This window comes from Nesoenas mayeri, assembly GCF_963082525.1.
Source record: "Nesoenas mayeri genome assembly, chromosome: 13".
NCBI lineage: Eukaryota > Metazoa > Chordata > Aves > Columbiformes > Columbidae > Nesoenas > Nesoenas mayeri.
In genome coordinates, this window is record NC_137550.1 from 13,279,830 (window position 1) to 13,291,288 (window position 11,459).

At 37.8% G+C, this 11,459-nt stretch overlaps 1 protein-coding gene across 1 annotated transcript; it reads left to right on the forward strand.

Moving 5' to 3' along the window:
- LOC308045549 (uncharacterized protein C8orf48) lies at positions 1 to 10,762 on the forward strand. Its single transcript, XM_080352876.1, has 4 exons — positions 1 to 109; positions 6,669 to 6,901; positions 9,241 to 9,393; positions 10,486 to 10,762. Exons 1-4 carry the CDS (start codon positions 34 to 36, stop codon positions 10,582 to 10,584), a joined length of 561 nt encoding a protein of 186 aa, XP_080209002.1. The 5' UTR covers positions 1 to 33; the 3' UTR covers positions 10,585 to 10,762.
- The last annotated feature ends 697 nt before the right edge of the window (positions 10,763 to 11,459 follow it).

Sequence of the window (11,459 nt, forward strand, 5' to 3'; positions counted from 1 at the left end):
GTAGCGGTTTCTGCAGCCATAGAAAAGGATGTCATGGGAAAAGGGATTGATCCAAAAAATCCAGCAGCTGACATTAAGCGAGAAAAATCTCTCATCAAAACTCATGCTGGTGAGTTTGGTAACTCTAGTAGACATTATAATTCTGGCTTCTTTGGAAAGGTGATGTAAACATTTAACTAGGCTTAAATTTTATATACAGCTTAAGACAGATAATTAGCCTTACTTAATTAGCCAGGTAATTAAGTATGAAGCTCCTCTTTTATGCTTTCTTGGAAAGCAGCTTGTTTCCCATAACACACGTGGCTTTGTTTTTTTTTGACATAGTGACATTATCCTAGTGATGCATTATCACAAGATCTGTATAAATACATTAAAAATATATCCACATCATAAATTTAGCTGAACTGTTTAGTTTTTCTCTTGTTTTCTCCAGCTGGACACGTACTAGGAGTGTGGTGGAGGTTTTTTGGTTTTTGTTTTTCCCCCTCTCCAAAGTAAATATGACTTCAGAATTTGTCTAAAATGTTTTTTCCCTTGTTAATCAGTTGTATTAATTACTGAATTACTTATTTGCCATGTTTTAGTTCCTGAGGGAGGCAGCAGGGCGCAGATTTTGGCAAGAACAATGAAGCAGCTTTAACCAAGGCAATGATGTGTAGGGAGGAGGAAGGAGGAAGGAAGGATCCTGTTTGCATGTGCTGGTTATGCAAGCAACTGTTGAGAGCAGATGGTGGGATGCAAGTCCTACTTGAGTCTTTCAAAAAAGTGGGTCAGAGATACTATTTTTAATTAAAAAAGAGCAAGAAAACTGTAGTTGAGCAAAAAATAATTGAAGCAGAAGGGGCATCTTCCTCAGTCTGTATGCACATGAAAAGTGAACAAACTCTGGAGTTTTGCAGCTTACCTGTAAGACTGGTTATCCAGGGAGATCCTCCTGCCTAGGTACTTCATGACATTGCATTTGCATACAAGCATTCTCAAACTGTCCATATATTGTAGGAAAACATGACCCGAGATAATTTTTTAGGCTATTCTTAATTGCATAGCTCATTCACGGCAGTGATGAGTCAATGTTATGAGTTCCTGACTCATCTTCAGCATTTATCTTTCTATTACTGGTTTTCCAAGACTGCCATGTAGTCAAGTGAGAAGACAGTCAATGTAGATCATCTCATCTATAGTAGAGGCTTCTCCTGGCAAGCTCCTCCGAGATAGTCTGCCTAAAATACATGAGAATCTTGTGACCATTTGATTCATAGAGAAATTGGAAAAAAACTGATGAGTTCAGATTCATTGAATGAATTATAAACACCAGTAGAACATTGAGGAGGTTTTCCATCACTGCAGAGATTTCCCTGGAATGTTACACTTGGTAAGGTTTTATCCTCTTAATTTCCCTGCGCAAAGGAAAATTCTGCCTTTGGTTTATGGACTTGGAGTAACTAGTTCTGTTTCATGAGCTTGTGCTGGTTTATGCAGTGATGTGTTGTATTCTGTCTGCTGTCCTAGAACTTGTCATGGTAGCAGCAAAGCACTTCTCAGGGACATTGGTAGCAGTTGGAAAAGCTCTAACAATGTGAAGAGCACAAAATAAGGTTCAGGCTTTTGCTGCTTTCATGCAAACACAGTACAATGTCATGGCATTGACAAGTTCTCCCTGAATTCATCAGTGTCAATCATACTTAGCTATGTACTACATTTTTTTATTGCAGAATATTAACATATAAACAAAATAAACACAGCAGCTGTTGTATGCTGACATCTGTAAATGTCTGCTTTTCTTTGACTTAATAATTCAGGACTTGGTAGCCCCCAAACCTCTTACTTTATCAACTGGGGGCTTTTTTTCTTTTTTAAATACAATAGAAGATGAGCTCACCTAGAACTAGATTGCTGCACAGTTAGGCCTCTCAGTAAATTCAGCAGAATGAATGATGTATGCACTGAGCATGCATGGTACTTTTGATTTTTGTCTTCAGGTAATAAACCAAATTATTTTTATTATCTTGCTACTGATAGGGTTAAATGTGGATGGGGAGAGCGGTGTGTGGAAATCCTGGTTGGCATATGGTAATGTCCTGGAATGCGATGCTTATTTTTTATATTTTTGTTTGTGGGCTGAAAGAAGACAAGCCTAGATGTTGGCCTCAAGAGAAGTGAGGAGTTTGTGTCATAGTTGTCCTTCAGTCCTCCTCTTCTCTGACCTTCTACCCAACTGTTGTAGCAACTAGCTAGACAAGTGCAACACAAAATGACTAAGTCCTCAATTCTGTATGTTAATAATATATAATAGGTTATTCCAAAGACTATTAGCTTTAAAATTTACTACAAGAAACTGCAGTTCTTCAACTTGGATGTATCTGAAAATTGAAGTGCGACTGTTTACCACTTCTGAGTTGTACTGGGTGCAGAAGTTTACTCTCACCTTTGTTTGTGGTTGTGTCTACATTAAATGCTTTGCTCATTTATTTTTCTGCAGTGTGTCCACTGCGCTACAGCTGGCAAAAGTGAGAGAGCTGTTACTCCTAATGTGTATTATCTAGAGGCATAGGAATGTTTGAGCAGCATCAGGCAGGTTTGTGGCTGAAATACAGTTCAGTCAATATTACCGATTTAACCATTATTGTTGTTATGATAGTGGTGTCAACCATGGGAAATCTAAAAGTAAAAAAGGCCAGTATAGATACAGGCAAACAAATACTTGTGGTTTGTGGTGTTAAGGTGAAAGGCTCTAGCAAATATGTGTGTTTAGATATGTGTGCCCTGAGGGAAGTAAAAGTGCTTATTTTTCTGTATCAGATTTTTTCCCAGCTTGTCCAGAGTATTTTTGAGTAGATCTAGTTTATATTCATTTTGTTCACAAATTTTGTTATGTCCAAGCATTTAATTATTGACTTACCAAACAGTAGTAGTAATAGTCTATTTATAAGAATTGAGAAAACATCCCCGTTATGTTTGGAGAAGGAAGCAGGTATTCAGTAGTCTATACTGCGTCTCTTTCGTATTTCTGAGCTTTTCAACACCAAAGTTTATTGCTTGATAAATGTGCACATTGTGGGATTCCTGCAGACCTAGTTAGGCCCTGAGATTCCAGACTTCGCTTCTGATTCTGCAGTAAAATAAAGTAGGGATAATGTGCACTAGATGGGGAAATCTCAACCAGCAACATCTAAATGGAAACCCCTGCTTGTAAAGAAAGTTCAAGTTCATTAATGCCTTTATGGAACTGGGAAAGAATTAGTTTCTTCCAGAAGACGTGGATTCTGCAAGATTCTTACTATTGTCCCATCTCACTAATGTTGGCGGAAACTGCGGGTATCCTTCAGCATCCTGGAGGAACTTTAGTTGCTTTAAATTCCTATTTGTTAAAAAAAACCCAACAAACTTGATATTTCAGACCGTTTGTATCAGTTCTGTGTTACGTGCATGAATCTGGCTGTCAGCGTGTTACTCTGAGCTGCCGAACTCAGTTGTACAAATGCTATTTAGATAATTATGAAAATGTTATCTTGAGATGCAAAGTTAAAATCTTTCTGAGGAGTAGTTATCAGTTACTGCCTTTCACAGTTATGTCACCTTTGACTGGTTTACGTATTTTTCTTCTTAAAATAGAGTATTTGTAGAGCGTAGTAAAAACAAAATGCCTGCCTGATTTCCTTTCAAATCAAAGTTGGACATCAAAGGAAAAGGAACCTCAATAAAGATTTTCCTTTATTCTTCTCCCTGCACTCATGTAGATTTAAAATGTCATACTTAAAGATACGGTTGCATACAGAAAGCAAAATCTATGTAGGTCACTTAGTTATAAACCACACAGCAGGGTTTAGAATGTAGACACAGAGATTAGCTAATCTCTGTTGGTACACACTGAGTGCTTCTGTCATCCGAGCAGCTTCTTGGTGCAGTTTGTTGTGCTTTACTTTGCAAATATTCTGTGCTGTGACCTTACTGCTCTGACTTGGTGTCTGTTCTGGTGTCTGGTTTTGCTCTTCTTGTCACCTGTTCCTGCCTCAATCCTCTCCAGCGAAGAGGGGGTGGGAATGCGGGATTCGGGGCAACCAAGCGTCAGCAAAAATGTACTTCTGGAACGGTAATTGGCACTGGCAGGGACTCTCTGCAGACAGACATGCGGTGACATTTAAGTCTGTCACCACAAACGGAGACAGAGCATTCGAGCATGTCTAGTTCAAAGATGGAAAGGAGGGAATAGATAAAAGACACAAGAAATAAAACCAACTACCAAAGCAAGTGCATAGATCTCTTGTGTGCATCTTTTTTCTTCCAGCTGAAGGACAAGTGAACCTCATATACCTAGAAGAAAAAGTGAAAGTGTAAATAGTTAACGGGCAGTTAAAATACTAGATTTTTCAGAATTTAACTGCATGCTGACTTACCATTTTTTTGTTCTTGTTTCAGTAAAATGATAGTCCTCGATAATTTTATTCTGTCTGAGCTTATTTACTGCTAAACATGAATTAATATTAAATTAGTAACTTTTTGAAATGGGTTGTGCAGTCAGGTTTAAAAACTGCTGTTGTCTTCAGCGTTTCTTCTGATGTCTGTAGGTGCAAATGGGTGGGCATATGGCAGCACACAATTCATGCGCTATTAGAAACCAATTTTTAATTAAAATGCTCTTCTGTATTTCAGGAGAAACTTCCGTGAATTAATTAGACTGGTATTAAATTGTCACTAAATGTTCAACAGACCCCATGTGTTTTACTTAAGCATTTGAATACTCAACTTAGGATATGTAAATGCTTTGTTCTAGGATTTTTTTCCTCCCTCAATAGTAACTTTTAAATCTTTTTACTCATTCTATGTGCAGCATAGATGAAAATGCCACTATTTTATTAGTGTGATTAAACCCAGTAGTGACACATGATTGACACTGTTTTACAGGGATTCTACATTGCAATTGTAAGGAAAAATGGCCTGATGACTGGGTCATGATCCTACCCAAGAGAAATCTTTTGTTAAATTGGATTCTAAAATATTGTTAATTGTTATTCCTCTGTCTATAAAGCATCACTATGTCTTTATTCAGTTTAATACGTCGTCTTCTAAGGAGGAATAAATTGCTTTGATAACTGATTCTGAACAATGGTGGTTGCACTTAAATCACGTACTTTCCTTGTTGTCCATAAAGCAAAGCTCATTGATTCCTGCTTGGCTTAGTCTTAATTGTAGATCCACTCATCTGTTACGCAGATCAGCTGCATTTCTGAAGAGATACTTGGTTCCCTTGCAAAATTCCACAGCTCTATCTTGTGTACTTGAGACTAAACTCACTGCAGCATATTTAGGCAAAGTTTCACATTCATATTGTTCGGTGTTTTGGGGATTTGTGTGGTGGTTATGGCAGGGTACCCCACAGGACTGGAATGCCAGTGTCAGACACCCTGGAATATGCAGTGCCTGTCTAGAAAATGTAGAACTGAATTTAATCACTGAAAACAAGTGAAACAGACAATATGGAGGGACTATTTGGATGATATAATCCTACTTTCTAGATAAATGGGCAGTATAATTTGTTTCTGAATGCTTTGGGTTAAAACAAAGTGACCATACCTTACCTGTGCAGTCATTATTAGATCTCTGACCTTTTTTGACTGTGGAAGCAGAACCTGGAGGAGGGAACTGCGGTAACGTTAGCGGAGTGCAAAGGTATTCCTGAGTCTTCCAGTAATGCTTACTTGAATGTTTTGTCTCCTCTTCATTTCTTCTTTAATTACACACATTAAAGTGTTTAGTTTGGCTTCAGTAGTAACAGAGAAGAGAAATCTGTGCAATAAAAGTAGAGAGGTACTCTCCCCTCTTTATGTAGTTGAAAACAGCAGGGTGCCTTAAGGTCATGTAGTACTATACAGCATCATTATAAGCTGATGCTAGTGAAATACTGAAATTGTAACACAGTGACTCATGTTAGCTAGTCCATATTGATTGGTTGTGTTTAAGCCTGTGGAAAATCTCCCACTAAGTGTTGAATGAAGTTGCAAATCCATCCTTACCTGCCCATCTGAAGTATAATCTCTCAGTTTTTATTTATTATTTCTTGCCGCTGGGAAGGATAAGAGAGGATAAAAGAATGAAAGATATTGTTTAAACAAGCTCGTATACAGTATTTAGGTAATTATAATTGAAGCTCTGTAGGTTGTAGAATATATTTGAGGTGTTCTCCAGAGTTAGAAATAGACTCTGCCTCTAATTGTTCAGTGTCTTACGAATTGCTCCTTAGAGGTACTAAATGAGTAGCTCTCTTTAAATGTTAATTCATTTTGTTTTAGCAAGTTGCAGTTTCAGGCAGGAAGAAGCTAAATCTGTACCAGACAGTCATTGAAACTCAGTTTATTTAATGTCATAGTATTTAAGTACTTGCTTTACTAACATATTTGTGCTGTATCATTAAGTAGCCTCATTCTTTAGGGTTCTTATCCTCTTCGCTCTTTGGAGACTATTTGTAGAGACGTTAATTGTGCGAGTTGCTACAGTTATCATCCATATTTTAAAAAAATTCTGCACTGCTCTTATTACAATCATTGCCTCTAGGCTTGACATTTGGTTTGTTTTTCTGCTAAATATATTATGAGGTCACACAGATATAGTATTTCTTCTCTTTCCCTGATATAGTAATTGACACTTTTGTTATCTTGATTTATGCCTGACAGAAACTACTGAATTATTAGATGGAGAACTGGATGCTCTTCGGTCTTTTTGCACCATTAAGATAAGCAAGATGCGTCAGCAGCTGCGCTCTAAGCAGGCAGACGGTGGCAAGTCAGGAAAGCTGCAGCCTGGATTCACAGCAAAGAAACGGGAGACAAGTGATTTGAACTGCATCGTTCCTGATCAGCTGACGAATAGAATCCGCCTGAAAAATATCAGAGAGACTGTTAAACAGGTACTGCAAGGAAGGAAAAAGTGTAGATTTTGCCTATGCTTTTTGGAGAACCACTAGAAGCAAAAAAAACCACCAAACCCTGTAATATAAGGATCAAATCAGACAGACCTTAATGACGCTGCTCTCAGGCATCTCTGAAAGAGATATTTCGCTTGGTATCTCCAGATTTACCTTTTTCATGTTCTTGTTAGACACTACTGCAGAACTGTTGCTGGCAAATAATCAAATCATTATTTTATCACCACACAATATTTTATAAAGATTTATGTTTGCACCTGTTATTTATAGAAGTATTCAGCATTTTATTTTATTATGGAGGCTTTGTGACTACAGTATTAAAAGTATTCCAAAAGCAGAACCTTTCCCCCTGCTCCCAGCTGTCTTAGACATTAGGTAAAATTAAGAACTAAAGCATGTCCTGTAGTATCTTGTTTACATCCGTTCCTTTATTAAGAAGCCTCTGGATCATCTTTATGCAATTCCCAGTGCTTTTCTTATGCATCAGCCTAGTGTTCTTTCCTACCACAGCTCTTCCCTTCGGCTCTGCTTCTAAGTCTCTAGACTGGTATTTTTTTGGGTGGTGATTCTTGCTTTGTGCTTGCAGATGGATATGTGCTTGCATATGGGGTTATGTAGATTTGAGCACTGACCATTGCCTACAGATGCCTTTACCCATAAATCTGGGCCTTGGCGAATGTCTGTGCTTTGTTTGAAATTGGTACAGAATGTCTGCAGCTGGGGAGGTATTTCTGATTAAACAAAAAATGAGCTTTAAATAGTAGTTAGTCATTTATTTTGTTTTATCTCTATCATGTTTGCTGGCTTTAATTTATTGCCATATAGCATAGTAATAGTGATAACATTTTCTTCTGCAAAGCCTCTGCCAGGTGAGCAGGGAGTAATACTTTTAAAGTTGGTTCTGACATGATGATTATTTCAGGCTTCCTGTTTGATTAAATTGTTTTGAAATTTCAGCAGTCTGCAACTGCATTCTTCTATTGTATAAATGTTAACCCACCCACCATCCAAATCTTGTAGAATTTTTACTGCCTCTTTATTTGTCTTACAAGTATGGTAATACATTTTCTAAGAAGAGTAACTGTGACTGCTGTGCCTATTTGCTTCTGTCTTTACCTCCACATAATAACATTTTCATGCAGAGGAGAAGAAATCAAGGAAGATGACAGACTTTAGATGTGACTTTCTAGGATTGATTCCACTGTTTTTGTAGCAACTTATTGTGTTTGTGTAGCCAGGTGGAATCTCTGTAAATTAAATGAGATAAAATTATTGATATCGAGATTTGTGTAATGATATTAAATATGCTTCAGATTTCATGGTGGATAAACTAATGTATGAATTAATAAGTGTATTGTTTACTTTACAGAGAAAACTGTAGAATTTTGTTTGTATTCTGACTCAGAGCTGCATGTAGATATTTGAACTCATTGCTTCAGAGTTTATTTACCTCTTAGAATTTGTAGAGATAATTATAACCTCTTATAATTTGGTATTTAAGGCCTTTTGTATACTGTCAGCACAGGAACACTGCTGTTGCTATAGTCTCATTACAGACAAGCAGTTATCTGATTAACAATTGCCATTACTGAGTTGTGATGATCAGGTATTTGAAATGCGGGGTAAAATGTGTTAATTTAACTTAATTGAGCCTTCAGGAATTAGAGTATTTGCTGTTGTGTAAGACTGGGTAGCATGCACAGGCTGGCTTCTGGAGCATCAGGTACTCATTAAGCCAGAGTAACTAACAGCTGATGGTGCTCTAAATGTATTTAGCACTAGCGAAATATGTATAGATTTACATTGGCAAAAATAGTAATTTCTACTGAGCATCCACCCAGGGTCAAATGAGTTATGCTTATTAAAACTTTTTTTTACCAGTATTATTGTATCCTCACAGTTGGTTTTGGCTGGTCACTGATGTGTTGCTTGGCAATAACATGACTTCATTTTTTTTGACTCTTATAGTATCTGGAAGAAGTTGGAAATGTCTATGCAACCTCAAGCATCAGGGAAACTTTGCTTCTTATGAGAAGAATTAGCATGTTACACATCAGTGCTGTGGTTCTGAAATACAAGGACTAAGTTATCAGTGCTGGAAGGGACAATACCTGGGGAAAAGCAAATATATTTAGTGTGAAAACATTCAGACAGGCTCATGAAGATGATACTGTGCTGAAGATTATGAAATAATTTAAAACTGCCAACAAAAGCAAATCTTTGTCTGCAGACAGTATCTGTATTCTTATTGCTTGTTCTTAATGGAGTGGCCCTCTTGCTGGGACAGACATTGCTCATTGCAGTGAAGTCTCATCTTTCAGGTGACAGAAGCTCAGCTCCATGAACCTTCAGTGTGCCCTGACTGTCAGAAGAAGCAAGCAGAGCTAGCCAAGATTGCCTTTCTCAGACGGAAGAAGATGCTAATGGAAAGTGCTCTAGTCCAAGAGAAATTGGAAGAACATATTTACTCCAGAGTAAGCAAATGTTGTTTATAAACAAAATTGTGGTACCTTTTATACATACTGTAACTGAAGGATCTGTGAGATTTCCCCTGATTTATGGCAAGGAGATGAGATTGACCTGAATGCAGTGCAAGTCAAAATAGAATTTGGCTCCATATCTTTAACAAAATGCTTGAGACTAACATACTAATCAGATTATTTGAGCTTGCCTGGTTTATGTAAGATGAAGGTCTTTACCAGGATGTCCTAGAATTGTTTTGCGGTACATCTTGATTATTTTTCCACAGTTTGTTTTCTGTTGGGCTGTCCAAGACAAAATGGTAAATAACAAAATGATGTGGTAGTAGGTAACTATGGCCATACTAGTCCTCCTTACTCATCCTTTGGTGTAGGGGTTTCAGAATAGGATGCTGCAGCACGTTGTGGAGGCTGAGGCCTCTCAGATACATGGAGATGCCTTGGAAGAACTGTCTGCGTCTCCTGTCAAAAAGATGCAAGCTTTATTGTTAGGAAATACTTCTGGAATAGACAGTAGGCACTGTGAGCTGAAACTTAGGGAACTCCTTGGGTCTTCTGTGGCTGTTCCTCAGGATGATCTTCCTGAAGGAAGAACTATCTTCTTTTTGGAAGGGAGTCAGATTGAAAGCAGGTTGTTTCTGAGCAGTGAATAATCGTTCTCTTGGAAGCCCCAAGATCTTGCTATGTTTGTGAGCAGGGTGAGAATTTGTGCATTCTACCACCTATTCTTTTTTTTAACCTAATAATGCCAGTCTCCTGATTTTTGACTCCCATTTACTCGGTACCTAAGATGTGAGAACTTCGGTCTCAAGTGAGGCTTCACTTCTTTTCTCCCAGCTTCCTCGAAATGGCCAACTGCTTTTTCCTTCCCCTCCTTAGGGAATAAACCTACTTTATGGGGCAGATAACTGACTGCACTGTTTGACAAAGTTTTTAAGCAGGATACTTTAAAAGTCCAGCAAAACTGCCTGCCTATTTGCTTTTTAGAGACTGGATATAGCTGCCAATGGTAGGCCTGCAATACAGGACACGAGAAATGTCAGGGATACAAAACCAGGTAATTTTCATGTTCCTTTTTTATTTCAGGATGTGCTTACACGTATAGGAGAAGCACTTGAAAGCTTTCCCAGACCTTCAGAGGATCCCAGGAACTTATGGCAAAGGCTGAAAGGTCAGAAAATGTAAAGCCTGAAGGCAGTAAGCGTAACTCAAGGACATAAAGAACTGGGAGAGTCGTCTGCGGGCAGTCACATACTGAATGCCAACGATTGTGGATGTAACCTGTGTTGTCAGTGATGAATTGGGTGGTGGTTTAATATTCTTGCAGGTAGAAGCAGATATGCCCAGCATGTGGGTGTCTGGGTTATGGTTCAACCCTTCATTTTCCCTAAACACAAATGTTGCAATATATTGTAATCCAGCTCAATACGTTTTTCAAATTACGGAAACCAATGCTTTCTATTATTAATCTGACAAGTAAAAAGTATTGTTTTTTTGTGGGATTGCTTGTGGAATTTCAGAGCAGCTCACAGCTGCTTCCATCCATAAGAAAAATAAATGATTCTGTTTTTCAGGGCAGGGAGGTATAATTACTGAATTTCAGCTCAATCTTTGCCCACTGTGTCATGGTAAATTGGAAGCGAGAGCCCCAGGTGGAGGAGAAAAAGAAGGTTGCGAAGTAACTATAGAAAGGAGTAAAATGAAATCGGGTTATTTATAGAACTGAAATAATGAGACTATAAGAGAAATTAATCAGCAAGACTGAGAATGCCAACAAGACAAGAAATGATGATAAATTAATCATAGAACTTTTATAGGATAGGTTTCTGGGAATAGAAAAAACAACATAGATTAAAATTGGAGTAAGATGCCAAATAATATTTTTGACCATTTTTTGAATGTACTTTGGAATTTGTTGTAATTTTCTGTGATATTTTCCTAGATGGCCAAGTCACTGTATGTCAGAGTGGGTGAAAGATTGGTATTCAGTACATATCTAAATAAAATGGCTTTATTCTGGGGATCTCGGTGGGTTAGACAATGAAATCATCTTCATTGCA